The sequence below is a fragment of the Panulirus ornatus genome, chromosome 69 (genome assembly GCF_036320965.1).
Source record: "Panulirus ornatus isolate Po-2019 chromosome 69, ASM3632096v1, whole genome shotgun sequence".
Classification (NCBI taxonomy): Eukaryota; Metazoa; Arthropoda; class Malacostraca; order Decapoda; family Palinuridae; genus Panulirus; species Panulirus ornatus.
Window position 1 is genome coordinate 16,938,953 of NC_092292.1, and position 27,873 is coordinate 16,966,825.

A 27,873-nucleotide genomic window follows, 5' to 3' on the forward strand; every position below is an offset into this window, starting at 1 on the left:
CGCTATCCTGTCTCTGGAGGCAGTTGAGGCAGCCCCCAGAGGCCTTGCGATGGCTAGGTTCGCCTCCCTGAGCTGAGCAAGAACACACCTCACACTCTGCAATGCCCTCCGTCGCCGCTCTGAAAGCCTGTGCGTCTTCCAGTTGCTGGTTTAAGTTGTTGGCCTCAAATGCTTCTTCGGGGTCGCTGACTCGAAGAATGATAATCCCTGAGCCTGAGTCGTCTTCTTTGGCCTCGCTTTCTTGGACGCATCCCTTGGTGAGCTCGGGTTCCGAGCCCCCCAGAGGGAGGGAGCTGTTGACCACGATGATGCCTTCGGAGTCTTCAAGAGGGTCAGGTCCCGGATGTAGTCTATAGTGATGGGGCCTTGGGTGTTGGTGGTGGTGAAGGGGGAAGGCGGAACTGGAGTGGTCTCCGGGGGGGCGTGGAAGGGAGTAGAACCCCCTTTCTTCGACCCAGCTGTTACTGTTGTTGTGGTCGAGACAGGTACAGCCTCCTCTTTCTCCGCCTTTTGTACTCTGTCCAAGTAAAGTTGGCATTAGGTGATGTAAGACACTAGGCATTGTAACTGAAATCATGTACGTATCACGTAGATGTACAAATATGAAGAATTTTTCATGCTATAAAGAAAACGTTCCTTCAGTGACATCTATATCGTACGATAAAGCTACTGATATTGTCAACTTTGCTTTACCTACGATAAATGCATAGCTTCTGATGTTATGAAACAAATAAGATCACTATAGATCACAATGGAGTTAAATGGAGTTATAAAGAAGATCACAAGGGAGTTAAATGGAGTTATAAAGATTGCAAAGTAAAGACGTTCACTCTCATGAATAAGGTAGAGAATTATGACAACAGAGGCGTACAGATCCGTCAGAAGAGGATGAGTGAAGCGACGATTTCAGAATGTTGGAGAATCAGAGGAGGACGATTAATGATCACGACCATACGACAGAAATCTGAGACAATCACTGTAACCTGAGTTGACTCGGTCCAGCTCGACAGAAATTTCCCCCAAATGTAAGAAAGAAAAAAAATATCTATTTTGTAAACGGTGATAGAAAACTTGTGACAAAAGATGGAAATGAAAGAATGAAAACTACTTTACTTGAAGGAGAAAAAATTAAAAAGAGAAGAAATATGAATAGAAAGAATGAGACTTTCTTTTTACAACCTACTCGAACAAAAAACTGTAATTGCGCATGACAAATATCAATTCGAGAAGACAAGCAAATATCTGGTTCAGTGGAGGAATTAGTTTGGTGTGCGGGAGGGACTCTTCATATGACTGGTTCTGTTAGCTCTTGCCGGGACGCTGCTCGGGAAGGTCTGCTTGAACTGTGTACATTGTCTCAAAAGATTCTCTCCCTGGGGTACGTTCTCCTAGTGTGCCTTTCGTGGCTCAGCAGCAGTGCTGGTTTAGAAGGTGAGTTATTTGACGTTCCCCCACGAAGGAAACAAATCTTTGCAGAGAAGGCATAAGGCGTAAAAGGGGGACTTTCACAAGCATCGTTCAAGCAGCAAAGTTAATAATTCAAGCGAAGACCATCCCAGCGGAGGAACGCCTTAACAAATGAGAAATTAGGTTTCCAGTGATGGATGAACACCTCCTCCTAACTCCCTCCCTCAAAGCGATTTGGACCTCCACCCGTCTTCCTCCCTCCCTCCACGTAATTTGGCCAATTCAAAACTCCTCAGATAATATCAGTTTCATTATCAGACTTGGCCATGTTGAAAAAGAATATACATATATAGTTGGAGCAAAGGGGAACCAGCTAAACTTCTAAGTCTTTTTTATAGGAAAACACAAGATGGGTCCTTCAGGGTTTCTGAATATGAAGATCAAAACCTTTAAAGTGACTTATTTGAAGGATGGGATCCTTTAATCACAGACGAAGATATCAAGAAAGAAAGGTTATGATGAAGACAAGGGTCCAGAGGTGGAGCAACTTTCTCCAGCGAGGTCTTATCTAAGGCATAATAGAACAAGACACTGGAAGTTGTTGTCCAAGACGACCCATTCTTCTCACCTTCTGATTTCTTGGATCATCTCGAAGAACTGCGCTTTACTCTTCCTTCTCCGTCTTTGTTCGTTCTCCTTCTGGGAATAAAGTACCTTTATCACACAACAAAGTCTATGTCCATCTTTAATATCATGTTTTATTTTGACACAAACATCACAAGGAAACTTTTACATATTTACTTTTTTCCTAATCTTTCTCAGACTTTCATGCAAGGAAATAGTTTACAGCATGCTTATATAATTCTATCATGACTTAAATCACAGGATAATCCACTAGTTAATCAAATATTTGTTCATGTAGTTGTTGTATGAATTGATGTCAAAGACCATCATACTTTTTTGGCTTGAAAACATTTTGGTCATGGTTCCTCACCCACTGTACACTGGAGAGTATTATGATATGCAAATTTAATGTGTTATGATTTATATGCTAATTTAGGGAAGGTTTGAGGTGCCGGAAGTTAATTGTGTTACGAAATTAGTTAATTATCTAGAGCCGTGGACGTAAATATTAATTACATCGGGTATGGAAGGTACTGGCTAATTGGTATAGCGAGAATTACGATGTTCACTGTGTATCCGTCAGGGATGGAGAATGTAGGGTTTAGGGACACGACATGACACCTCTCTCCTCACAGGATCAACACTACAACTGACAGAACTGCTCGTATACCCATTCAGACGACCTACGAGGCAGGCAGTAGAGGTCAAGGTCTTGGATATTAGATTAAGTGACTTGTTGACCTCAGATCAAGGACTAGACTGATCAATGAATCATCCCCATGTCTGAGCGAAGCTCACTGTCATTCTGTTATACAATGGGTCTAAGTAATAGATTCTGTTATGATGTATCGTCTATCATGTAGATCCACTGCTTGGGATCTACGACCTTATACTACCAACAGACTTATGAAGGAAAAGAGAGAGAGAGAGATCTACGACCTTACCCTTTTGACAGACTTCTGGAAGAGGCCCATTATCTGTCCAGTACGTAGGTTGTTAACCAGCTCCTTGGCTGAGTGGTGAGGCGACACCAGCTCCACACAGTTTGTGAACTTGTACAGTTTCTGCAATTACGAACAGTTTGGTTAAATCTCAGGCACTGTGCATCCTCAGAGAGGAGTTAGAGAATGTATGCTAAACAGGACTTAAGAAGATAAGAGGAGAAAGAGACTAAGAGTTAATGATAATATGAACATATGGGCAAGAGGGGACATTGCAAGAGGGAGGTATACATTTATGCATACATAGATCGTCCAAAGTGAAAGTGTTTATGATACATGGATGTATAGACTATGTGTACAAGTGAGCCTATGTGTTAATGATATTCCGAAGACAATTCTAACCATGAAAAATTATTGGTAAGAAGATAAGAAGATGCAGAGAAGCGAAAAGAATTATATACTTCTGGTGCGAGAAAAAAAAAATTGATGACATTCGTCATTGTTTACATTACAACGATATGGTGACGTCGTTCCGTCGTCCGTTTTTTTTCTCTTCGTAGAAAATGGGATGCGTTATTCAGTGAAAATGGGAAAGGGAGCCAAGAGCCGAGAGTCGACCCGGATAGCCCTTAATAGTGTGTTAACGACCCTTACGACCCCATGTAGTGTATCACCGACCCTCACGACACTCTATTGTACAGTGAGCTGACGACCCTCACGATCCAGGACTGTATAGCGTGTTAACGACCCTCACGACCCTCTGACCCCCGAGGGTCGTTGGGCTACCACTGGCCATTTTCTGACAACAACAGATTCATTCAGAATCAACAGTATTTTACTGGGATTAAAAGTCATACATATTTTTTCCCATGTATCCTCGCTTCTTTTCTACTTTTAGTCTTTTTTCTATTTTTTTTTTTTTTTTGCTGATTTTCGGGCGGTCCAGACATTTATTGCAAGTAATGATGCGTCCTGGAATGGATAATTATTTTTTTTTCTGGATCACCCGGGCTTTAATTCCAGGTTGTTCTATTTTCATTAATTCGTTCTGTGATTTAGTCTATTTCTTTTTTTTTTGGTGGGGGGGAGGCTTTTGAATCACTTGCAGCTGTTCGGGCTGTTATTATCCCATGGATTTGAATATTTTGGAGGATTTTCCTGGGTTTTTTATCTAGTTATTCATTCGGACTTAGCTTTGGTACAACTGTTCATTAGTGGTGGTAAATTTGGGTGATTTGGTGTCATCGGAAAATTCATTTGAATTTCAGTAATCTGTGTGTGTGTGTGTGTGTGTGTGTGTGTGTGTGTGTGTGTGTATCTTATAATGGGATTCACTTATATGATTAAGGGATTATATGATCAGAGAAGGGAAGAAGGAAGGATTAGATGTGTGGGATTGGTTTGAGGAAATCAATGAGCTGGATTCTCTTGTGATTAGGGAGAGAACAAGCTAATGAGCATGAGTAGAAAACGGGTAATGCAGGGTGTAGTGAACTACACATATGTAGAGAACTGATGATACACACCTGGGAAATAGACATTAGTAGGTATGGTCGTCTGTATTCATAACATGCTGCATTACCTTCGACAGAACATGGCCAGGTCGAGAGGAAAATCATTGTAAACATGTAAATGATTTACGTTTCTATGACACCAAGGACGAAAAATGAGTAAAGAAAAACCTGTGGGGGGGGGGGGAGGGAAATGAGAATTGATTCTGAGTAAAAAAAAAATCCTGTGTGAGAGGAGGGGGAAATATATGAGAAGTGATTCATCAAACTCATACATGTATGAGGCGAGACTGGGAGAGATGAGGCTCACGTCTACTCACTTGACTGAAGAACATGAGGTTTCTGTTCCGCCACAGGGACTCCTTGGGCTTCGTCCGGAGGGAAGGGAGGACATAGCGGTACACCACATGCTCCAAGATGAGCAGGAAGAACCCCAGGCCAATGCCCAGGGTGAGCATGAGGAAGACCCCAGCGACGGTACTGATCTCGAGGGCTTGAGGCTTGTAGATGTCCGCCGATAGCCTGAAGCAGGGGAGCTCCCCGTACCACTTGTGTTTGAGGTGGTCTATGTGGCCTGAGGCCAGGTACCTTGCCAGGATGGTGTTGATCTTCACCTGCAAGAGGAGGAGGAGAGTCAGTGCGCCCTAGGAGGAGGTGGGGAGAGGGAGGGAGGGAAGGCGTTGTAGAATTTTTGCCAGAGAGAGAGAGAGAGAGAGAGAGAGAGAGAGAGAGAGAGAGAGAGAGAGAGAGAGAGAGAGAGAGAGAGAGAGAGAGAGAGAGAGAGAGATGATGGGGAGAAGAGCAAAGAATGGTGTGTCTGGGAGATAAGGTACGGCTGGCGTCTGGAAATGGTCGAGTGTGAAGGATACAAGAGAGAGGAGAAAGATAATGTCTGAAACAGACGCAAGAAGGAGTTAGGAAGATGAACGAAGTTGAGAGAATGAGAAAAGAGAGGGAGAAGATATAAGAGAGAGCAACTTCAGACAGTACCCGAGGTACAAAAAGAATAAATAAGGAGATACAAGCAACATTTTTGTATCCCAAGACATTCAACCCATGTAATGCCTTGAATCCTGGACCCACATCTGTCACTTAGGTTCAGGTATGCTGACCTGGCCTTTGACCTGACCCTTCCACCTGGTTGGTGGGCTGGTTAGGTTCAGCATCTGTTGGTCTTATTGTAAAGGCAGCTGGAATGCTCCTCCTCCAGCTGGTAGATCCCTACAGATGGTAGATCCCCATCTCCTCCCAGCAGGAACACTTGCCTTTAGATGGTGAAGTTCCCTCGATCTTGCTAAACTTCCCTCCACTAACCAAACTTCCATCCAACATCTGAAATTTCCTCCACCAGCTAAACTTCCCTCCACCAGCTAAACTTCCCTCCACTATGTAAACTTCCCTCCACTATGTAAACTTCCCTCCTACCTGCTAAACTTCCCTCCATCTGCTGAACTTCCCTCCTACCTGCTAAACCTCCCCAACGTAACAGACAAAGAAGACCTCCAACTTTTGCTGTTCTAGAATCGTAAGATATATCAAGAAAGGTTCATTAACAGCTTTAGAGTTAATTTCCAAAAACTTGTGGCATTTCTTCCATCTCTCGGGTAAAAAAAGAAAAGAGTTACCTTCATTAAGAAAGAATAAGATTTTTTTCTCTCTCTCTCTCTCTCTCTCTCTCTCTCTCTCTCTCTCTCTCTCTCTCTCTCTCTCTCTCTCTCTCTCTCTCTCTCTCTCTCTCTCTCTCTCCCACGAGCACATAAAACGAACAAACTGCTCTCATAATCTTTGACACAAGTGTGTGTGTGTGTGTGTGTGTGTGTGTGTGTGCTCTCTTGCCCGAGCGAGGCTTGACTGTCTCTCTGCTGGAGAGAGAGAGAGAGAGAGAGAGAGAGAGAGAGAGAGAGAGAGAGAGAGAGAGAGAGAGAGAGAGAGAGAGAGAGAGAGAGAGAGAGAGAGAGAGAGAGAGAGAGAGAGAGAGAGAGAGAGAGAGACCACTGGGACTCTACATCTAAGGGTCAGCTTCCCCCCCCCCCCCCCCAAAAACAATAGCGCAAGGACTTTTTTCTAGGGACGGCCCAATATCTAAGTGTTACAATATTTCCTCCGTTCCGTGATCATCCCCAGTGGAGACCTTTATATCAGGGGGGGCTGTCCACTGGAGAGAGAGTGACGATGGTTGAGACAATTACCCTTCATCATCTTCCCTCCCTCACCACCCCCACCCCCACCACGGCATCGACAACCTCGCCCATCATTGTAGATCCTCACTCAGCCCCAGGTCTCGCCCCCCCTCCCCCCCATCTACTCCCCACCACCCAACACCCTCTCTCATATCCCCCCTCCTTTCCCTCCTCCTCCTCCTCTTCCTCCCTTCCCTCCAGCATCTTCAATAACATATGTCTCGGGAAATCCAATATTTTTCTTTCCAAGTTATTATCTTCTCTCTCTTTTTCTTTTTTTCTTATTCTATTATTCTTTCAGCTTTACCGTCCATGTTCTTTTGTGGTTTTCATGATATCAGATGTGTTTTCTCAGTGGCTGAACCACTTCCTCAGTTCTTCTTGGAGTTCTCAGTTCTAGCTTAATTAAATCTATATTTCCTAGTTCTTGTTTTCTAAGTTCTCACTTCTAGGTCTAACTCTCGCAGTTCATAATAGTTTTCTAAGTTCTAAATCATCACTTCCTCTATACGTTCCTGTGTCCTTAGCAACTTTCACACTTCTTACGTCCACTGTGTGTCTGTTTTTACCATTTCACCTTCATTCTACGTCTTAGATAACACTATCATTTCGTTTCCTTGATTGCTTCCCAAGCTCCATTATCTTGACTTTCTTTCGACCTGTTCGTTCGCAAGACAAAGAACTAATTCCCTCCTCTAACTAACTTATCAACAAAGATGTTTCGGTTTCACACGTTACATTATCTATCATCTTTTTTGTCTTTCTATGAAATTTCGTTATGCCAATAATTATGCAAGAAATTTTGGGTGTCGTGATATTTTTTTTTCTCTCAAGGGTCACTTCATTTGCATAGACTGTGCTATCATTTCCTGTTGCTTCTATAACTTCTATAGCTCGTTCTGATACTAGAAGGAAGTTCATGCTATCTAAATTAGGTGTGTGTGTGTATGTTTCGATTTTGATATATTGAATCACATTTCTTAATCATGGGGTTTCTGTTTGTATGGTAGAATGTGTCATGTCATTTCTTAGCAAATTAGCAAACCCCAATGCCTTTCTTTTTTTTCCAAAGGAAGGAACAGAGAAGGGAGCCGGGTGAGGATATTCCCTCAGAGGCCCAGTCCTCTGTTCTTAACGCTACCTCGCTGAGGCGGGAAATGGCGAATAGTATGAAAGAAAAAAAAAAAATATATATATATATATATATATATATATATATATAGAGAGAGAGAGAGAGAGAGAGAGAGAGAGAGAGAGAGAGAGAGAGAGAGAGAGAGAGAGAGAGAGAGAGAGAGAGAGTAGAATACGTCATAATCAACACTTCCAAATTAACATAATCATTAATATGTAACATTTAACCTCGACCACGTAGCTATTCCTGTCTGGCTTCGTTGTTATGAGCAGAGAGAGATATAAACCATCCCTTTATATTTCAGCGAATATGAAACGTTTTTTTTCCTCCTCTCTCTCTTTCTCTCTCTCTCTCTCTCTCTCTCTCTCTCTCTCTCTCTCTCTCTCTCTCTCTCTCTCTCTCTCTCTCTCTCTCTCTCTCTCTCTCTCTCTCTCTCTCTCTCCCTTTTTTTCCCTTTTAGTCCAAGCGGAAATTGAGCCAGCTATAGATATATTCAGTGGTCATCATGTGTATGAGAGAGAGAGAGAGAGAGAGAGAGAGAGAGAGAGAGAGAGAGAGAGAGAGAGAGAGAGAGAGAGAGAGAGAGAGAGAGAGAGAGAGAGAGAGAGAGAGAGAGAGAGAGAGAGAGAGAGAGAGAGAGAGAGAGAGAGAGAGAGAGAGAGAGTATGGATATCATTGGTATGAAAAAAAAATATGATGGGATGCGTTTTTCCAATACCATAAAGGGACATAAATTATGCTTTCTCATAATTTTTGTTCCAGCAAAGTGCAGTAACCATCTCTCTATTTCATGGAATGTTGAATATAACTGACCTTAAAATTCATATTCCTCTGTTTTAAAAATCAGAGTTTTGTTCTAAATAGTCAGAGTCTCTCATAAGTATATATATATATATGTATACCTGTATGTATATATATGTATATATATATATATATATATATATATATATATATATATATATATATATATATATATATATATATATATATATATATATATATATATATATATATATATATATATATATATATATATTTGATATATCAAAGTATCTCTTTCTCTCTCTTGATATATCTTTTTCTTTCATTTCTTTCCTGTGGCTAACACCGCTAATGCAACATCCCGTCTATTGGTTAGATCAAGAGTATTGCGTGGTATAATAGAACTTATTCTATTATTCTCGTCAAGGGCATGGGTCAAGGGTCAAGGTCAGAGGGAAAGACTATTCTCATGTCGAAAATAGAATTATCTACGGGTCGATCAATTCAAACCAGATGTCGATTTGTTCAATCCACATATGCGCTAAGGTAGACAGAGTCACTGATAGATAGACAAGTAGATTTATAGATGGATAGAAAATGCGATGCGTATGATAAGTATACTTGAGAACGACACAAATTGCATTGACGCAGTGGATGGAAGTTCCGAATCAAACCGATCTTCTCTGTAGTTATCAGAAGCCATCCGAAGCAATCTAAAGCCATTCGAATCCATCCAAAGCTATCCGGAGCTGTTCGAAGCAATCCGAGGCTTTCCGAACCTATCTGCAGTACCCATTACGATATCTGTGAGGCCTAAGGAGGATCAACTGTAAGAATAAGATCTTTATTTGTCGTGTTATATTAGGGAGAGTCTCTTATGGTATAACTTCCGAGAGGATTCGAATATCTAAGATACGGTGATGCTCTGAAAGAGAGTGGGATTGCATGCCAAGTGGTATCAAGTAACATAGCAATCTGTTTGGATCATGTAGCTTATTTCCTGTTTGTTGTTAATCATATTGGGGGCCATTTAATTTTGCCTTGTCCCATCCTCATTCATTTCCATTTGCTCGAGTTGAATTTCATCAACTCTTTCAGACCATCTTTGAAGTCTTTTTTTTTTTAGGTCCCCTTGTAAGCTATAGCACAGGGACCATGAAGGGGACCAAGTGGTATAATAGATGGGTATACTCTTTGAAGCCATCTGGTATCATATCCCAATCTGAACTATTTGGTATAACACAGATGTGCCTCCTACCACTGTTTAAATTGGACTCCAAACTTGATAATGGAGACTTTGAACGCCAATTGTAAACTAATCAACAATAATAAAAAGAATTAGAGACACGTAATTCGACAGATCGGAACATTGAACATCAATTTTTTTTGGAAAGTTGAAAATCCTAAAAGAAAAATTTATCTGCTGTGACGTAGACGAACTCTGAAGGTTGTCGAGCCAAATGCCTTTAAGATTACTTAAGAAAATAGGATCAGATGTCACTTACCAAACATCTAGTTCCGGGCAAATCGAAAGACGTTAGATTGCTCGTTAGAAAATCCCCGGAGGAGTGCACGGAGCGAAGGAAATCCTCCAAGGGCAGTAACAAAGAAGTGGGTGATTCAAAAAGATATCTTGATTAAGATACATTTAAGAAGTGTATGCTCTCGTATCATATGTTCACAAGCTTATATATCTCAACCCTGGCGATAATTACACAAATGAAGTTATATATTTAACATTCAGTTATTTGTTAGTTCCGTTAACATCATCACAGTACAGGATTTAAAGTCCCTCTCGACATTTCAAAACACCTTCGTGAGGTAAGTTCTGCATGACACAAAATACAGAAGGTTAGCATCCTACGCGTTGCCAGGAGTGAGGGCGCTTGTCCTTGGCGACTGCCTAGCGCCTCAGTCTGCACTGGTCGAACCCACGTCCCTCCCCTGCACACAGACCCAGCGAGACGCTATGGCCGTTTCATTTCGCGCCATTACACAGCGGATGCTTCACTGCATCGGACATGTTCATCCTGCGACCAGTAGCTTAAGGGGATTGCAGAGGAAATTGAAGGTCTTTGCCATTACTCATTAGTAAAGATTATACCTTTTATTACAGGACTGGATGGTCACTATTGCTTCCGCCATTACCCATCCTCACGAGCGAACAAACGCCCTTCTAAAACCAAGTCAGACTTCGTATCGTGGTGTACCACTAACCCACAAGGACACCGAGCTAGTGTATGTATTAGGGACCTTCCATCCTAAAGACCAAGTCTCTAACCATTTATCTATGACGGCTCCTTAGTAGTCTTCCTCCAGCTTGAACCCGACCGTGTATAGCATACGATCCCTGTGTTGTATTTAGCCTTGCCTCTACGATATTCCTACACTCGTCGAGTTACAACATCCTGAAGAAGCTGAACGTAGCCTCGAAGTCTCGTGATTCCTCGGTGTCTATCTACCTTGTTACCCGTCGGGACCCGGAACACCACTACTTCCTGATTTATTTACGTGTTTACACGTCCAGGACAGGGAGAGAGGGAGAGAGGGAGAGAGGGAGGAGGAGAAGAGGAACAGAGGGAGAGAGGGAGAAAGAGGAGGCAAGAACAGGGAGGATAAGTGGGGTTGGTCGGGATATGTAATCAGGCGAAAAGGAAGAAAGATTGTGATGGAGATAAAGGGTTATGGGCAACTGTGGAGGGAGAGAGAGAGAGAGAGAGAGAGAGAGAGAGAGAGAGAGAGAGAGAGAGAGAGAGAGAGAGAGAGAGAGAGAGAGAGAGAGAGAGAGAGAGAGAGGAGAAAATGTAGGTTAGACAAAGGGTTAGAAGGAATCCTCTGCATCGGGGAGGTTAGCTGAGTGAAGGAGAAGTGGAGGACATGATAAAGAGGGTGAAAGAAAACCGGTGAAAGAAGGAGGATAGATAAGTAAACAAAGAACGTAAAAGATCAAGAGATAGTGCTGGCATCTGGGGAGGCTAGGGATGATGTAGTGGAGGTATAGGAGGGAGGAGAGGGAAAGGGGAGAGGAGTAAGTGAGAGCAGAAGGGAGAGGCAGTAGAGTGTGAGGTGACTAGTGAGATTTCTGGGTGAGGGAGGAACTCCTGGATCAGGAGACCTTCTGACCTAATCCTTGGGAGTCAGGTCAAAGGTAATGGCCATTGTATACATACAAGGTTCGTACATTAGCACTCAAGGGGTCGTAGTTTTGTACTCTCGGGTCGAGCCGTTGTGCTCAAGGGTCTTGCGGTCGTACTCATGGGTCGTACTGTCGCACTCATGAGTCCTGCTGTCGTACTTATGGGACGTACTGTCGTACTCAAGATTTATGCTGTCGTGCTTAATGGTATCATTGTCGTACTCAAGGATCGTACCGTCGCACTCAAAGGCCAGCGTACCGTCGCGCTCAAGGAGTAGATATAAAGTATCTAAGATGGATCGTCACTATCTATCCTAATCTCTCATGGTTCCAGCTGGTATGAGAAACATCTTCGAGTGTCTCAGGTCATTTCTAGTGGATCGTAGATTACGACTATTTTTTCTTTTGCAACGCCCGTGATTTTCGCCCCTTACATCTTCATTCGCGTTATGACTCTATTACGCCAGTTTCTCATTATAATGCCGACAGTTTTATATATAGCGTCTTGTGTGGGATGGAAGTGAGGAGGGGGGGGATTTTGGGAGGGAGTCGTAAAAGGAAAGTTATGATGTAATTGGGTAAGTGGAGTGGGGTTTTTTTGTATGGTAGTGGGGTATCGGAAGGGGGGGTGTGATGTAGTGTCATTTGTTATGGGATAAACGGAGGAGGTTAGACTGGAGTGGGTATGTGAGGGAGGAGAAACCCAAGCAGTGGCTGAAACTTTTATATGCAAAACAAACGAGAGCGAAAATGAATATCATTTACACAAGAAAATAAGTGAAGATGACTTCGTTTACGTCTGTCTACCTGATCTACCGTCGTGAGAATATCGTCAAGGGGGGGAAAATAAAGTCCCTCTGGAGATAAAGAGAGAGGACTATAATTCGTCTGGGTTCTCTGATCAGAACGGAGGCAGCACAGGGACGTACGTAGACATGGAAATGAGGATAGAGAGAGAGAGAGAGAGAGAGAGAGAGAGAGAGAGAGAGAGAGAGAGAGAGAGAGAGAGAGAGAGAGAGAGAGAGAGAGAGAGAGAGAGAGAGAGAGAGAGAGAGAGAGAGAGAGAGTGGGCAATCCCTACGTTCCATGAGAAAAAATAAAGAAAGGGAGGTTGTACCAGCTCCTGCATCGTGGGTCAATCTTTATCGTCAGTTGGGGAAAACATCTTTTTTTGACTCCTCTTCTTTGTCATATCTCTCCTCAGACATCTAGGAACAGAGTTGGTGGTGATATTGTCTGAGTCCAGAATCCTCTGTTTTCTCTTAATTTTCACGAGATGTTGAAAGATAATATCCAGTTGAAGGTGTGTATATAGAGAGTCAGATGAAATTCACACAGACGGGAAAGACAGAAAAGTGGGTTTCAAACCCATTACAACCTGTCCTGAATACTGTAGAGAGCGTATTCGAAGATCACATGCGATATTAGACAAAGATATTCTGTAATATCTTATGACATAATGATCTTCAAGCATAATAATGTCTAAATGAGTCTTATAACTCCCAACTGTAGATTCGAAACGGAAAAGCTTCAAGAAACGTATTCCTTAAAGAAATAAAGGTGCGATTATTAAGGTCTCATGAATGGAAAGATGGGTCGAGTTCAACTTGAAGGAAATAAGGGATTTTAAGGACTAAGTTTTGTGCAGACCCTTTTTAAGGTGCAACATCAGCTTTTTTATGAAGTGATCGGCTTCATAATGATTTGCATAAATTCGTCTCTGTAACTTAAGATAATGGAATGAATAAGGGCAGACAGTATGAATTATGTACATGTGTATATATGTATATGTCTGTGTGTGTATGTGTGTGTGTATATATATATATATATATATATATATATATATATATATATATATATATATATATATATATATATATATATATATATATATATATATATATATATATATATATATATATATATATATATACGTTGAGATGTATACATATGTATGTGGGTGGGTCGGGCCATTCTCTCGTCTGTTTCCTTGCGCTCCCTCGCTAACGCGGGAGACAACGACAAAGTATAATCAATCAATAAAGAAATGATATATATATATATATATATATATATATATATATATATATATATATATATATATATATATATATATATATATATATATATATATCATGGTGGTTCAGGAGCCTCAGTCTTGTTTAATGGCATTAGGTTAACGAGGGTCTATGAGGGAAGGCGTCATTAAAGGCTGGAAGGGGTGGAGGAGGCGTTCCAGGATACGACGTCCTCACCTGCCTTCCTATCCAGGCCGGGACCATGTTCCAGCCTCCTACCTGGCCAGGTGCGTTGATCCACTCTGTCGGTCGGATGGTTAGGCGTTACTGGCGGCTTCCGGATAACTGAGCGACGTTAATAGTGGATTCCGGATAACTGAGCGACGTTAATGGTGGATTCCGGATAACCGAGCGACGTTAACGGTAGATTCCGGTAACTGAGGGACGTTAACGGTGGATTCCGGTTACCTGAGCGACGTTAATGGTGGATTCCGGATAACTGAGAAACATTATTGGCGGCTTCCGGTTAACTGAGCGACATTAATGGTGGATTCCGGATAACTGAGCGAGGTTAATTGCTTTTGGCTGTGTTTTGTTATCTTTCATCTTCGACCTCGTCTTACTGGAGTGATATTTTCTGTACAGTGGAATATGATAAATGATATCTTTTTTTTTTTAGAAGGTTTCTTCGATCCCCTTCGATTTGTGGGTCTCACTAGAAACCATCAATGTTTGGGTTCTCATCGCTTATACTAAGCCTCTTTGGCCTGTGATTGGCTGTGACAAATCGTCTACAGTCCGTGATTGGCTGTGACTAATCGTCTACAGTCCGTGATTGGCTGGATGATCCTTTCCGGCCTGTGATGGGTTGAATTCAGATCCCCTCCCAGCCCTTGATTGGCTGAATAATCCTCTCCGGCCTGTGATTGGCTGACTGATCCTCTCTGGTCTGGAACTAGTTGTTGTGACGACCCCCTCCAGCACGTAATACCCCCAGGATGCTAATCAGGGATTACCGCGCGGGGTGAGTTGGTTACCGCTGTGGAGTGCCTTAATTCCTGGCTGCTGAGGCTACATTGTGTATGACGTCATACGGTCCTTCCTGTCTGCTAGATTGTACAGGGAAATCGACCCGTTTGGTGTCTACGTATGTAGAGGGTGGGTGTTGTTTTGTAAGGTCGATTTCGATTGGCTGTCATTGGTATGGAGTTGTCTTAGCTTCCCTGATTAGGTGATATGTGTTAAGTCTTCAGACCCAATGAGCTCAATACAGTGTTATAGTGTTAAGAGAATCATTGAACTCTTTAAACCTAGTGGGTTCAACACAGTGTTAAAAGAGCCACAGAACTCTTCAAACACCCCTTGAGTTCAATACAGTGTTACAGTGTTCAGAGAATCAGTGAACTCTTTAAACCCAGTGGGTTCAACACAGTGTTAAAAGAATCACTGAACTCTTTAGATCCAGTGGGTTCAACACAGTGTTGAGAGCGCCATAGAGCTCTTTAAGGCCTTTAGCATGGAGGACCCCCTTCCCTAAGCCGTGTCCCCTAACCCCTCCCGCCATCCCCATTTGCTTACGTCAGACATGCAAATTGAGTAGTTGGTTGCCATTGAGCGGAATAATTCGCTTTCTTGATGGATTTGATTGGCGCTATACAGCGCCTAACCTCTAGGTAGAGCTGGTAGTGTTGGTTCGGAGCTGTGGGATGGTGATGGGAGAGGCTCTGTGGAAGAGGTGTGGACGGTGAGATTTGGCCTTTGATAGTGAGGGTGCGAAGCGATGATGACTATATTGGTTCTCTGTGATGGTGAGGTTGATCTGCCTTGATAGTGATGATGGATGATGATGATGATGAGTGGTGATGGTGACATGGTGCATCGTTTGGTGATGGTGAAGCTCGTGTAACTCTTTTTTTCTTTTTTGGTGATGGTGAAGTACATGTACGTCCGCAGGGGTGGGTCACAGGATGTGAAATTGTTGGAGATACGGAGGTCGGTCAGGCGCTGGGTGAGAAATGGCTGGTGGTGAGGGGCGTGAGGGAGTGAGTGAGGGAGACAGGCTCGGGTGGTGGTGTTGATGGTGGTGGTGGTGGAGGGAGTGAGGGAGGCAGGCCCGGGTCGTGGTGTTGATGGCAGTGGTGGTGGAGGGAGTGAGGGAGGGAGGGAGGCTCGGGTGGAGGTGGTGGTGGTGGACAAGGATAATATTTGCACAAACGTTATAGCATCATTGCCCAGGCTTTAACTGCCTCTCCTCTGGTGTGGCGGACCCCATTTCAGACGCTTTTTACTGCCCTCACACATATATGGTTTAAAGGTTCGTGTTTTTTTTCCCCTCCCGCTCCGAAAGGTTTGGTTTTAGACACTTTTCCCCGGGTGGTTGCCATAACAGTTGTATAACATGGTCACATTTTCTATTCTTTTTTCTTGTAGTTATCCCTCGACTTATAGTCACTTCCGGTTTTCTTCGTGGTACTTCTCCTTTTTGGTATAAAGAAATATTATCTTAAGGTGTATTTCATTTCATGTTTTTTTTTTTTGGAGGGGAAGCATTTGATGTGTTTGCAAAATATCATCCATTTCTGGAACTCTGTATAGAATATGTCCGTGAAAGTCACTTACATAAGTGTCGCTGGCAGTTCTGTCTGGATATGTGGATATGTGGATATATATATATATATATATATATATATATATATATATATATATATATATATATATATATATATATATATATATATATATATATATATATATATATATATATATATATATATATATATATATATATATATATATATATATATATATATATATATATATATATATATATATATATATATATTGAAACAGACGTCCATATCTCTCTCAAAACTGGGGCATCCATTCTACTACCTCTGTCGTATACTATTTCATATATTCCTGTTTTTTCTTCGTTTTTTAATGGAGTTGCATATGCAAATTCATGCGGTCGGCCACATACCGGGATTACACACTAGATTAGAGTGTGTGTGTTCATCTTAGTATGTAGCAGCGTGATAGGATGACATACTCGTTAGCACTGAGCATACTCACCCGTTCGACCCTGGGACACTAATATGTGTTTCTTGCTCTGGTGTTTATGGCTGGTGATGGCGGGGTGTTGTTTGTGTAAGAATGTTAACGCTCGTTCAGCTCAGCTGTAACTATGTGGCTGCTACTTTACCCAGAGTGTGTGTGTGTGTGTGTGTGTGTGTGTGTGTATGTGTATGTATGTGTGTGAATGTGTGTGTGTGTGTGTGAGAATGTGTGTGTGTGTGTGTGTGTGTGTGTGTGTCAGGCAGAGCTCTTTTATATGTTACAACAAACAGTAAACAAAATCAAACAATTTCCTCATGCTCTATATAACCATAAGACGTCTCGTGTATCCTCAAGTCTTTACGTGATGTGTCACGAATCAGTACTCAGTCCACCGTAATCATCCACTTCACATTCTCCTTTATTAGTTCTCCAGACCGCCGATCAGATGGCGCTCACGTCAACTACTGGCATCACCTCTGAACTACACGTTAACATGGGACAGCTGCATGTCTTAAATACAACCTGCTTCCTTAAACTCTAGTTTACCCTGGACACTGACACCTCATGGATGTAGTCAGTGTTTCTGTGTTTCTACCCCAGTTTTTCGGCGGTGTTACGGCAGTTGCGTTAGTGTTGTGTTGTGGGAAAACCTATATATATACCAGTGAACATGTAGAACGATAGTTGGTCATTGCAAACTACCAATTCATGCTCGTACGGACATTCCGATAGTTGTAAACATTCCGTGGATGACGTCATGTTTAAAACCCACGCGTGTTGGCCATATTATATCGTGACCCAGGATTATAAGTGTTATTTATCTCGATAAAGAAGTTATTCAGAGGACGATGGATGACCCTCCCCCCCGCTGACGAGGTAGGTAAACTGCATCGTATCATTTAAGTTATCACAACGAGAGATCTCGAAGCTGAGGACCAGGTGAGTGGAGAGGAGGTGTTACCTTATCACTTATACTTTATACTGATACTTTAATTCTGATGACCTATATAGGTTGTATAAGTGAATGACTATGTTCTCCATAGATTAGATTACAAGTTATGATTATATTTTGTTCTTTATTTTAAACGTTGGGAGGTTCCAGTCATGGGCAAAAGTCATTTACATATGCATATTAAAGCGTTGTGCATGTCATTATCACACGATTCCATGAAGCAATAACTTCTCTCGTGGATTTATCTGAAACGAAACTCTAGATTTATCTTTTCGTAATCATTTTCGTGATTGAGAGTCGTTATTTCGTGACTAGAAAGTGTTTGATCGAAGATGATGTCAACAAGTTTGGCAGAAGCGCCACACACACACATACACACACACGCAGACACACACACACACACACACACACATACACACGCAGACACACACACACACACACACACACGCAGACACACACACACACACGCAGACACACACACGTAGACACACACGCACACACACACACACACACACACACGTAGGTCCCTCCTTGAGACCAAAGAAAGTTAATGACCACCTCGTTACTGACCTTCGCTTAAATAACCCTCCACATTAATTACCTCGCAGTAATGCCGCCCCCCATCACATTATTAACCCCCTACATTAATGACCCCGCATTAATGACCCCTACATTAATGGCCCCCCCCACTGTAATGACACCCACAGTAATGACCCCCACATTGATGACCCCCGCATTTATGATCTCAGCATTAATGACCCTCGCATTAATGACCCCCACATTATTGACCTTCACGTTAATGACCGCATTAATGACCCTCGCATTAATGACCCTCGCATTAATGACCCCCGCATTAATGACCCTCGCATTAATGACCCTCGCATTAATGACCCTCGCATTAATGACCCTCGCATTAATGACCCTCGCATTAATGACCCTCGCATTAATGACCCTCGCATTAATGACCCTCGCATTAATGACCCTCGCATTAATGACCCTCGCATTAATGACCCTCGCATTAATGACCCTCGCATTAATGACCCTCGCATTAATGACCCTCGCATTAATGACCCTCGCATTAATGACCCTCGCATTAATGACCCTCGCATTAATGACCCTCGCATTAATGACCCTCGCATTAATGACCCTCGCATTAATGACCCTCGCATTAATGACCCTCGCATTAATGACCCTCGCATTAATGACCCTCGCATTAATGACCCTCGCATTAATGACCCTCGCATTAATGACCCTCGCATTAATGACCCTCGCATTAATGACCCTCGCATTAATGACCCTCGCATTAATGACCCTCGCATTAATGACCCTCGCATTAATGACCCTCGCATTAATGACCCTCGCATTAATGACCCTCGCATTAATGACCCTCGCATTAATGACCCTCGCATTAATGACCCTCGCATTAATGACCCTCGCATTAATGACCCTCGCATTAATGACCCTCGCATTAATGACCCTCGCATTAATGACCCTCGCATTAATGACCCTCGCATTAATGACCCTCGCATTAATGACCCTCGCATTAATGACCCTCGCATTAATGACCCTCGCATTAATGACCCTCGCATTAATGACCCTCGCATTAATGACCCTCGCATTAATGACCCTCGCATTAATGACCCTCGCATTAATGACCCTCGCATTAATGACCCTCGCATTAATGACCCTCGCATTAATGACCCTCGCATTAATGACCCTCGCATTAATGACCCTCGCATTAATGACCCTCGCATTAATGACCCTCGCATTAATGACCCTCGCATTAATGACCCTCGCATTAATGACCCTCGCATTAATGACCCTCGCATTAATGACCCTCGCATTAATGACCCTCGCATTAATGACCCTCGCATTAATGACCCTCGCATTAATGACCCTCGCATTAATGACCCTCGCATTAATGACCCTCGCATTAATGACCCTCGCATTAATGACCCTCGCATTAATGACCCTCGCATTAATGACCCTCGCATTAATGACCCTCGCATTAATGACCCTCGCATTAATGACCCTCGCATTAATGACCCTCGCATTAATGACCCTCGCATTAATGACCCTCGCATTAATGACCCTCGCATTAATGACCCTCGCATTAATGACCCTCGCATTAATGACCCTCGCATTAATGACCCTCGCATTAATGACCCTCGCATTAATGACCCTCGCATTAATGACCCTCGCATTAATGACCCTCGCATTAATGACCCTCGCATTAATGACCCTCGCATTAATGACCCTCGCATTAATGACCCTCGCATTAATGACCCTCGCATTAATGACCCTCGCATTAATGACCCTCGCATTAATGACCCTCGCATTAATGACCCTCGCATTAATGACCCTCGCATTAATGACCCTCGCATTAATGACCCTCGCATTAATGACCCTCGCATTAATGACCCTCGCATTAATGACCCTCGCATTAATGACCCTCGCATTAATGACCCTCGCATTAATGACCCTCGCATTAATGACCCTCGCATTAATGACCCTCGCATTAATGACCCTCGCATTAATGACCCTCGCATTAATGACCCTCGCATTAATGACCCTCGCATTAATGACCCTCGCATTAATGACCCTCGCATTAATGACCCTCGCATTAATGACCCTCGCATTAATGACCCTCGCATTAATGACCCTCGCATTAATGACCCTCGCATTAATGACCCTCGCATTAATGACCCTCGCATTAATGACCCTCGCATTAATGACCCTCGCATTAATGACCCTCGCATTAATGACCCTCGCATTAATGACCCTCGCATTAATGACCCTCGCATTAATGACCCTCGCATTAATGACCCTCGCATTAATGACCCTCGCATTAATGACCCTCGCATTAATGACCCTCGCATTAATGACCCTCGCATTAATGACCCTCGCATTAATGACCCTCGCATTAATGACCCTCGCATTAATGACCCTCGCATTAATGACCCTCGCATTAATGACCCTCGCATTAATGACCCTCGCATTAATGACCCTCGCATTAATGACCCTCGCATTAATGACCCTCGCATTAATGACCCTCGCATTAATGACCCTCGCATTAATGACCCTCGCATTAATGACCCTCGCATTAATGACCCTCGCATTAATGACCCTCGCATTAATGACCCTCGCATTAATGACCCTCGCATTAATGACCCTCGCATTAATGACCCTCGCATTAATGACCCTCGCATTAATGACCCTCGCATTAATGACCCTCGCATTAATGACCCTCGCATTAATGACCCTCGCATTAATGACCCTCGCATTAATGACCCTCGCATTAATGACCCTCGCATTAATGACCCTCGCATTAATGACCCTCGCATTAATGACCCTCGCATTAATGACCCTCGCATTAATGACCCTCGCATTAATGACCCTCGCATTAATGACCCTCGCATTAATGACCCTCGCATTAATGACCCTCGCATTAATGACCCTCGCATTAATGACCCTCGCATTAATGACCCTCGCATTAATGACCCTCGCATTAATGACCCTCGCATTAATGACCCTCGCATTAATGACCCTCGCATTAATGACCCTCGCATTAATGACCCTCGCATTAATGACCCTCGCATTAATGACCCTCGCATTAATGACCCTCGCATTAATGACCCTCGCATTAATGACCCTCGCATTAATGACCCTCGCATTAATGACCCTCGCATTAATGACCCTCGCATTAATGACCCTCGCATTAATGACCCTCGCATTAATGACCCTCGCATTAATGACCCTCGCATTAATGACCCTCGCATTAATGACCCTCGCATTAATGACCCTCGCATTAATGACCCTCGCATTAATGACCCTCGCATTAATGACCCTCGCATTAATGACCCTCGCATTAATGACCCTCGCATTAATGACCCTCGCATTAATGACCCTCGCATTAATGACCCTCGCATTAATGACCCTCGCATTAATGACCCTCGCATTAATGACCCTCGCATTAATGACCCTCGCATTAATGACCCTCGCATTAATGACCCTCGCATTAATGACCCTCGCATTAATGACCCTCGCATTAATGACCCTCGCATTAATGACCCTCGCATTAATGACCCTCGCATTAATGACCCTCGCATTAATGACCCTCGCATTAATGACCCTCGCATTAATGACCCTCGCATTAATGACCCTCGCATTAATGACCCTCGCATTAATGACCCTCGCATTAATGACCCTCGCATTAATGACCCTCGCATTAATGACCCTCGCATTAATGACCCTCGCATTAATGACCCTCGCATTAATGACCCTCGCATTAATGACCCTCGCATTAATGACCCTCGCATTAATGACCCTCGCATTAATGACCCTCGCATTAATGACCCTCGCATTAATGACCCTCGCATTAATGACCCTCGCATTAATGACCCTCGCATTAATGACCCTCGCATTAATGACCCTCGCATTAATGACCCTCGCATTAATGACCCTCGCATTAATGACCCTCGCATTAATGACCCTCGCATTAATGACCCTCGCATTAATGACCCTCGCATTAATGACCCTCGCATTAATGACCCTCGCATTAATGACCCTCGCATTAATGACCCTCGCATTAATGACCCTCGCATTAATGACCCTCGCATTAATGACCCTCGCATTAATGACCCTCGCATTAATGACCCTCGCATTAATGACCCTCGCATTAATGACCCTCGCATTAATGACACACAAACACACACTCGCCCTGTCTGCGGGTCGACGTTTCGTGGACTACAAGTGTTTGCTTAGACCCTTTAAGCACGAACGGCATGAACCTTGTGCACGAGTGTACGGTCTCGAAGCACGAAGGCACGATCTCGAAGCACGACTGTATAGCCCTTGAGTATTATGGCCTTTGGTTCTAAGGGTTAGGGTTAAGAGCCTTATCATCTGTCGTGCTCAAGGGTGTCCCCACCTCGTGTTCATGATACAGTGCCGGCGCAACAGCAGTGAAGATCTACGGTGTAATTTCCAAGCTGTGTTGACACTGTACTGTCACTGGGAACTCTTCTCGTCTGTTTCCAGTACTTTGGCAACAAATTACGTCGCCTTCCATCTTCCTTAAAGTTTTCTTATTTATTTTCATGGACGTAACTCATGGTCACACAGGACTAGATTTTTTCGGTATAATTACTTCTTAATTGCCTCCGTCCTCACGTAGGGTTTCAGCCTATCAGTGGAAAGCATCGTTGCAGCCATTCAAATGTTAATTGGACAACTCCATCATCATCTCGTAGTCTATCCAGTCCACATTTTCTATACTTCGTCAAGATTTGTGGACGGTCGGCTCTCCGTCTCGTTCTAAGTCTGTCTGCTGGGCATCTTCCCGTCAGTGTACACAGTGAAGTGCTGTTCTCTTCTCCATTGATTCCTCTCTCAGTGTGCCGTCCCATCTCCAATTCCACTGTGCTTGTTCAGTTATTTGTCTTAAGTGGTTGTCTTAAGTGGTAATGCGTTTATCATTCTTTTTATTTACTTTTTCTTTGTTTTCCTCGTTTTGTATAACTGTGTGTGTGTGTCTGTGTGTGTGTGTGTGTGTGTGTGTGTTGTGTGTGTGTGTGTGTGTGTGAGTGTGTGTGGATTGGACTTCTCTTTTTGCTGTTAATGTTAAGAGCTTCAATCATGCGTCATAATGACTCACATTCCCATAGAGTTCCATGCCATTATGACCCGTGTCACAAAAAAAAAATGAAAAAATTCAGTCACTTAAATCTCTCTTCGTTTAAAGAGGTAATCAATGGAAGTAAAACAAAAAAGAAATTGAATTAGAAAATACTATGTATTTTTCTTCACAGGTATATTTTGGCTACTTTTAATCTAGATTGTGAAAGTGTATTGGTTACTGTATCTGTACACGAGTGGTTGATTATACTGTAATGGGAAGACACCATCACTCAGACTCGCACAGAACTTCAGAGCACCGTCTGGGTGGGTCTTCAGGTCAGGCGTAGGTAGATAGATAGATAGATCGGTAAGTGGATGAGTAGATTGGTAGATGGATAGATAGACAAATAAGCAGCTATGTAGGAAGATAGATAGAGATAGATAGATAGAGAGAGAGAGAGAGAGAGAGAGAGAGAGAGAGAGAGAGAGAGAGAGAGAGAAGAAAGGAAAATGAGAACAGAGAGAGAAAGAGAGAGGAACGAAAGAAAGAAAGAATAGATACAAGGGAGAGGAAAGGAAGAAGGGAAAGAGAGAGAGAGAGAGAGAGAGAGAGAGAGAGAGAGAGAGAGAGAGAGAAGCAAAATTTGGCTTGAATTTCCTCCTAGCTGGTCGCCCCCTCTTGCATTGTGGGCCGAGAGACAGGTCATCTTTAACCTCTGAGACACAGCTAATACCATTCGTGGCAACCAGAACCGTCTTATTCTCGCCTCAGCTAAATCTACGACAAATATTAACAAAACTTAAATGTCTTGAATTCTACTGAAAAAAGATTGCATATATATATATATATATATATATATATATATATATATATATATATATATATATATATATATATATATGTATATATAAACATACTCTGTTAATGAAATGTATGTTTAGAGGCGTTAGTTCGAAGGCTGTTTTAATCCCTCTTTGACCTGACCTGACCTCATGTAAGTGGGTGGTTAGAACTATAAGTGACCATGTGTTCGTCTGTTCCACACAGAGGACCCATGTTCTTATCTTTGTAAAGATACAGGTATAGATGTAAAAAAAGTTCTATATTCGTCAACGCGTTGCCTAAGCATAGGCAGCCGTACTTGGCTTGACTCCTTCCCCAAACCTGGCTTCAAGTGTGTGTCTTAGTGGGGAGTTCCTCTTGTGTCTCGCGGTATTACACGAGTGGGAGAAGAGACAGAGAAGGAGGCTCCGATAAGACCACTTCGTAATGTGGCCAATAAGACATAGTGTCAGGGATAGTGGACGCTATATACACAACCTGAAGGGAATCAGATCCCTTATATATATATATACCCTGAAGGGGGAAAGATCCCTTTCATATATACACTAAAGATAAGGTAAAATGAAAAAAAAATGCCCTTTACATACATACTCTTAAGGGGAAGACACTCCTTACATACACACCCATTACACATACATACTCATGACATACATACCCATTTATGAGGATGCGACACCCTTATAAACACGCCCTGATACCCTACACCTCATAGTTGTAAAGAAAACAATAAAACAAAATGTAAATTTCTGATTCAAACACTCGGCAATAAAGATTCGGTTCCTCGTCTTCAACGAGGGACCAATGATGCAGGACGAGTTGTACACAACAAATGGTTCCTTAGTTGTCATGTTGGGCGAGAGAGAGAGAGAGAGAGAGAGAGAGAGAGAGAGAGAGAGAGAGAGAGAGAGAGAGAGAGAGAGAAAAGACATGCGACTCGGAGGACAAGATCATGACCTGACATGAATATGAGGCGGGACGTGAATATGTGAAGGGATTCCGTGAACATGTTCAGCGGCAGGGACATGTCTGGGTCATGACTGAGACGAGGGGCCCCGTCCTGTATGATTTATCCGCCGTCTCTCTCTCTCTCTCTCTCTCTCTCTCTCTCTCTCTCTCTCTCTCTCTCTCTCTCTCTCTGGAGTGTACTACCGACAAAGTTCACGCATGGGGGATCCATGAATTGCCCAGCACGTCATCGCGGGCCCACAGAGTTAAGAACACGTCCTCGACTTCGGCAGCCAGTGAAAAACAATCGTGGGTGACCAACACGAGTCTCCCTCCCCACCCTTTTTTTTTGACACGTAAATATCAGAAATAACGGACCAGCCAGCTGACAGGTATTGCAGTCGACTGACACTGATATAACCAACGTCAGCCATAAAAATCCTGACTCTCTAACGCTAGCCATTCAACCCAGGGTATCGAATGTGTACCTCAGGACTCTGAGGGTATCATAGCTACTGACTTAAGTATGTGTAGTACTCGTTTTTCCTGTGTATCTATAGTTAAAGACATAGTTATATACATACAGATATGCCACAATACGTTGTTTTATTTGTGGAATGTAGCATTGGACTCTCCCTGGGTGTCAAAGCTGATGGGGTTCTGATGTACTTTCTTCTTGGGAATTTATTGTGTGAGGTATACAACCTATGAGGACAGACCCATGTGGTACTCACCCTGAGGGGAAAACTCCTGTGGTATTCACCCTGGGTGGAAAGACCTCCCCTACTTAAGCACCCTGACTGGGAAGTGATATAATCATTCCAGAGAGGGAAGCTCCCTGTAGTACTCACCCTTAATGGACAGACGCTCTGAGGTCCTCACCCTAACTGGGAAGTGATATAATCAGTCCGAGTGGGAAGCTCCCTTTTGGTACTCACCCTGAGTGGAAATGCTCCTGAGGTCCTCACCCTGGGAGGGAAAGCTCCCTGTGGCACTCACCCTGAGAGGGAATCCCTTGCCCATGGCGATGGAGAAGGTGTCGGAGACGAGGTCGTCACCGTGAGTAGCAAGGGTACAGCCTGGGTCGTTGGCCCGGAGATGATCCAACACGGCCGAGTCCCCCACCAGAAGATCCAGCGTACCCGTGCTGTGGGGCAGAGGACACGGCATGAGTGTGCTATGGGCTTAAAAAAAAATTACATGAGTACATTTTGTGCAGGAGGTAACGTCACCATTTTTCTTGCTGTTTTTCTTGCTGTTGTGGTGACCAGGCGTATGTTTTTGAAGGTACTCGGAGAGAGAGAGAGTAATGTGTCCGTGTCATTTATGGATGTTGGAAAAGCGTATATCAGGATTGGATATAAAGGTGAAAGTGCTACGAATATATGGGGTTAGTGCGAAATCATTTTCCATGTATGGAGAGGATGAGCAAAAGAAAGACTGTCCTTACAAGAGGTAATGACGGAGGCTTTAGGGTATCGGAGTCTTAAACATTCAGGAGGGTGAGAGGCATGCGTGGGATTGAATAAAATGAAATGCTGTTATATATGAGGGACGACGTGCTGTCATTGGGCAGAACCAGGGCATTTGAAACAATCATGGAAAGGTCTGTGGGTTTTGGTCGTAGATAGGAGGCTTTGGTTTCAGTACATTATACGTGACAGCGAGAGCGTGGATATATGCAAATGATGCCATTGTTCGTTTATTCCTGATGCTGCTTCGATAAGTCGTGTATATATATATATATATATATATATATATATATATATATATATATATATATATATATATATATATATATAACCAGATATTTTCCAAGAGCGTAAAGAAATCGATGAGTATACCATGATGGAATGTGTATACATGTATACATATCTTTCGAGGCCAAGAGACCTGTATTTGTTTCCTCAGTGTATGACGGAGGCAATCATTCATTCATTATACACCAACCTCATCTTCATTCCATCAGCGTCGTATCTAAGAAAATCAAATTCATGCATTCTGGTTAGCAGTTTGTAGGCTGGGAGGCAATTGATGAGTCTTTTGAAGGTGTTTGGAGGAGACGATTAGTGGACCTACCTCATAAAATAGACGAGAGAGAGAGAGAGAGAGAGAGAGAGAGAGAGAGAGAGAGAGAGAGAGAGAGAGAGAGAGAGAGAGAGAGGTTCTAGACGAACTGACTTATTTTTTGTTCCCAGGATAACGGTAGCATAATGAAGGTTCTTGTCTAATTATTCCCAGGATGAGGAAAATTCAGACCACCTTATATCTAATCTCAGGATAAACAGTGTTCATGTTAATGGTTACCTGATCTTTTCCCTGGGAATAATTAGTATCAGATGGATAGGTACTTCATTTCCCAGGATAGACGAGTCTCAGGGGGAACTGGTTACCTTATCAATTCACAGGATAAATGTAAGAGGAATTTCCACCTTAATCATTCCCAGTATTGAGTTCAAAGGAATTTTTCCCCTTTTTTTTTAATCCCACAATATACGATCTCAGGATAAATGATTAGCTAATTATTCTCAGGATTATTCAGACTGGAATAAATAGCGTTATCTGGACATTTATCTATAAGTAAATAATGTTCTCCAGCTATTATTAGGGTAGATAAGATTTGGCCTTGCATCAGACAGCGCCCCACACACACCTCCTCCCTGATTATATACGTACATATGATTAATGTCATCAACGGAAGATTTTGGTATTGAGAATTTTTTTTTTTCTTCTACACAAAATACT

General features: G+C 42.9%; 1 protein-coding gene across 1 annotated transcript; it reads right to left on the reverse strand.

Moving 5' to 3' along the window:
- Positions 1 to 150: 150 nt before the first annotated feature.
- On the reverse strand, positions 151 to 27,128 carry LOC139747657 (glutamate receptor ionotropic, NMDA 3A-like). The gene is made up of 6 exons (XM_071660222.1): positions 27,079 to 27,128; positions 26,128 to 26,275; positions 4,804 to 5,097; positions 2,976 to 3,095; positions 2,036 to 2,106; positions 151 to 517 (listed from the first exon to the last, which is right to left on the reverse strand). Exons 1-6 carry the CDS (start codon positions 27,126 to 27,128, stop codon positions 151 to 153), a joined length of 1,050 nt encoding a protein of 349 aa, XP_071516323.1.
- Between the last annotated feature and the right edge of the window lie 745 nt (positions 27,129 to 27,873).

Bases quoted from the DNA above. Each gene is read 5' to 3' on its own strand.
- LOC139747657 (XM_071660222.1), bottom strand. From the start codon at position 27,128: ATGCATGAATTTGATTTTCTTAGATACGACGCTGATGGAATGAAGATG. The intron at 5,098-26,127 runs GTGAGTGCCACA...CTCCTCTTGCAG, and splicing joins GCAAGGGATTCCCTCTCAGG to GTGAAGATCAACACCATCCT. The intron at 518-2,035 runs GTGAGAAGAATG...TTACTTGGACAG, and splicing joins ATGATCCAAGAAATCAGAAG to AGTACAAAAGGCGGAGAAAG.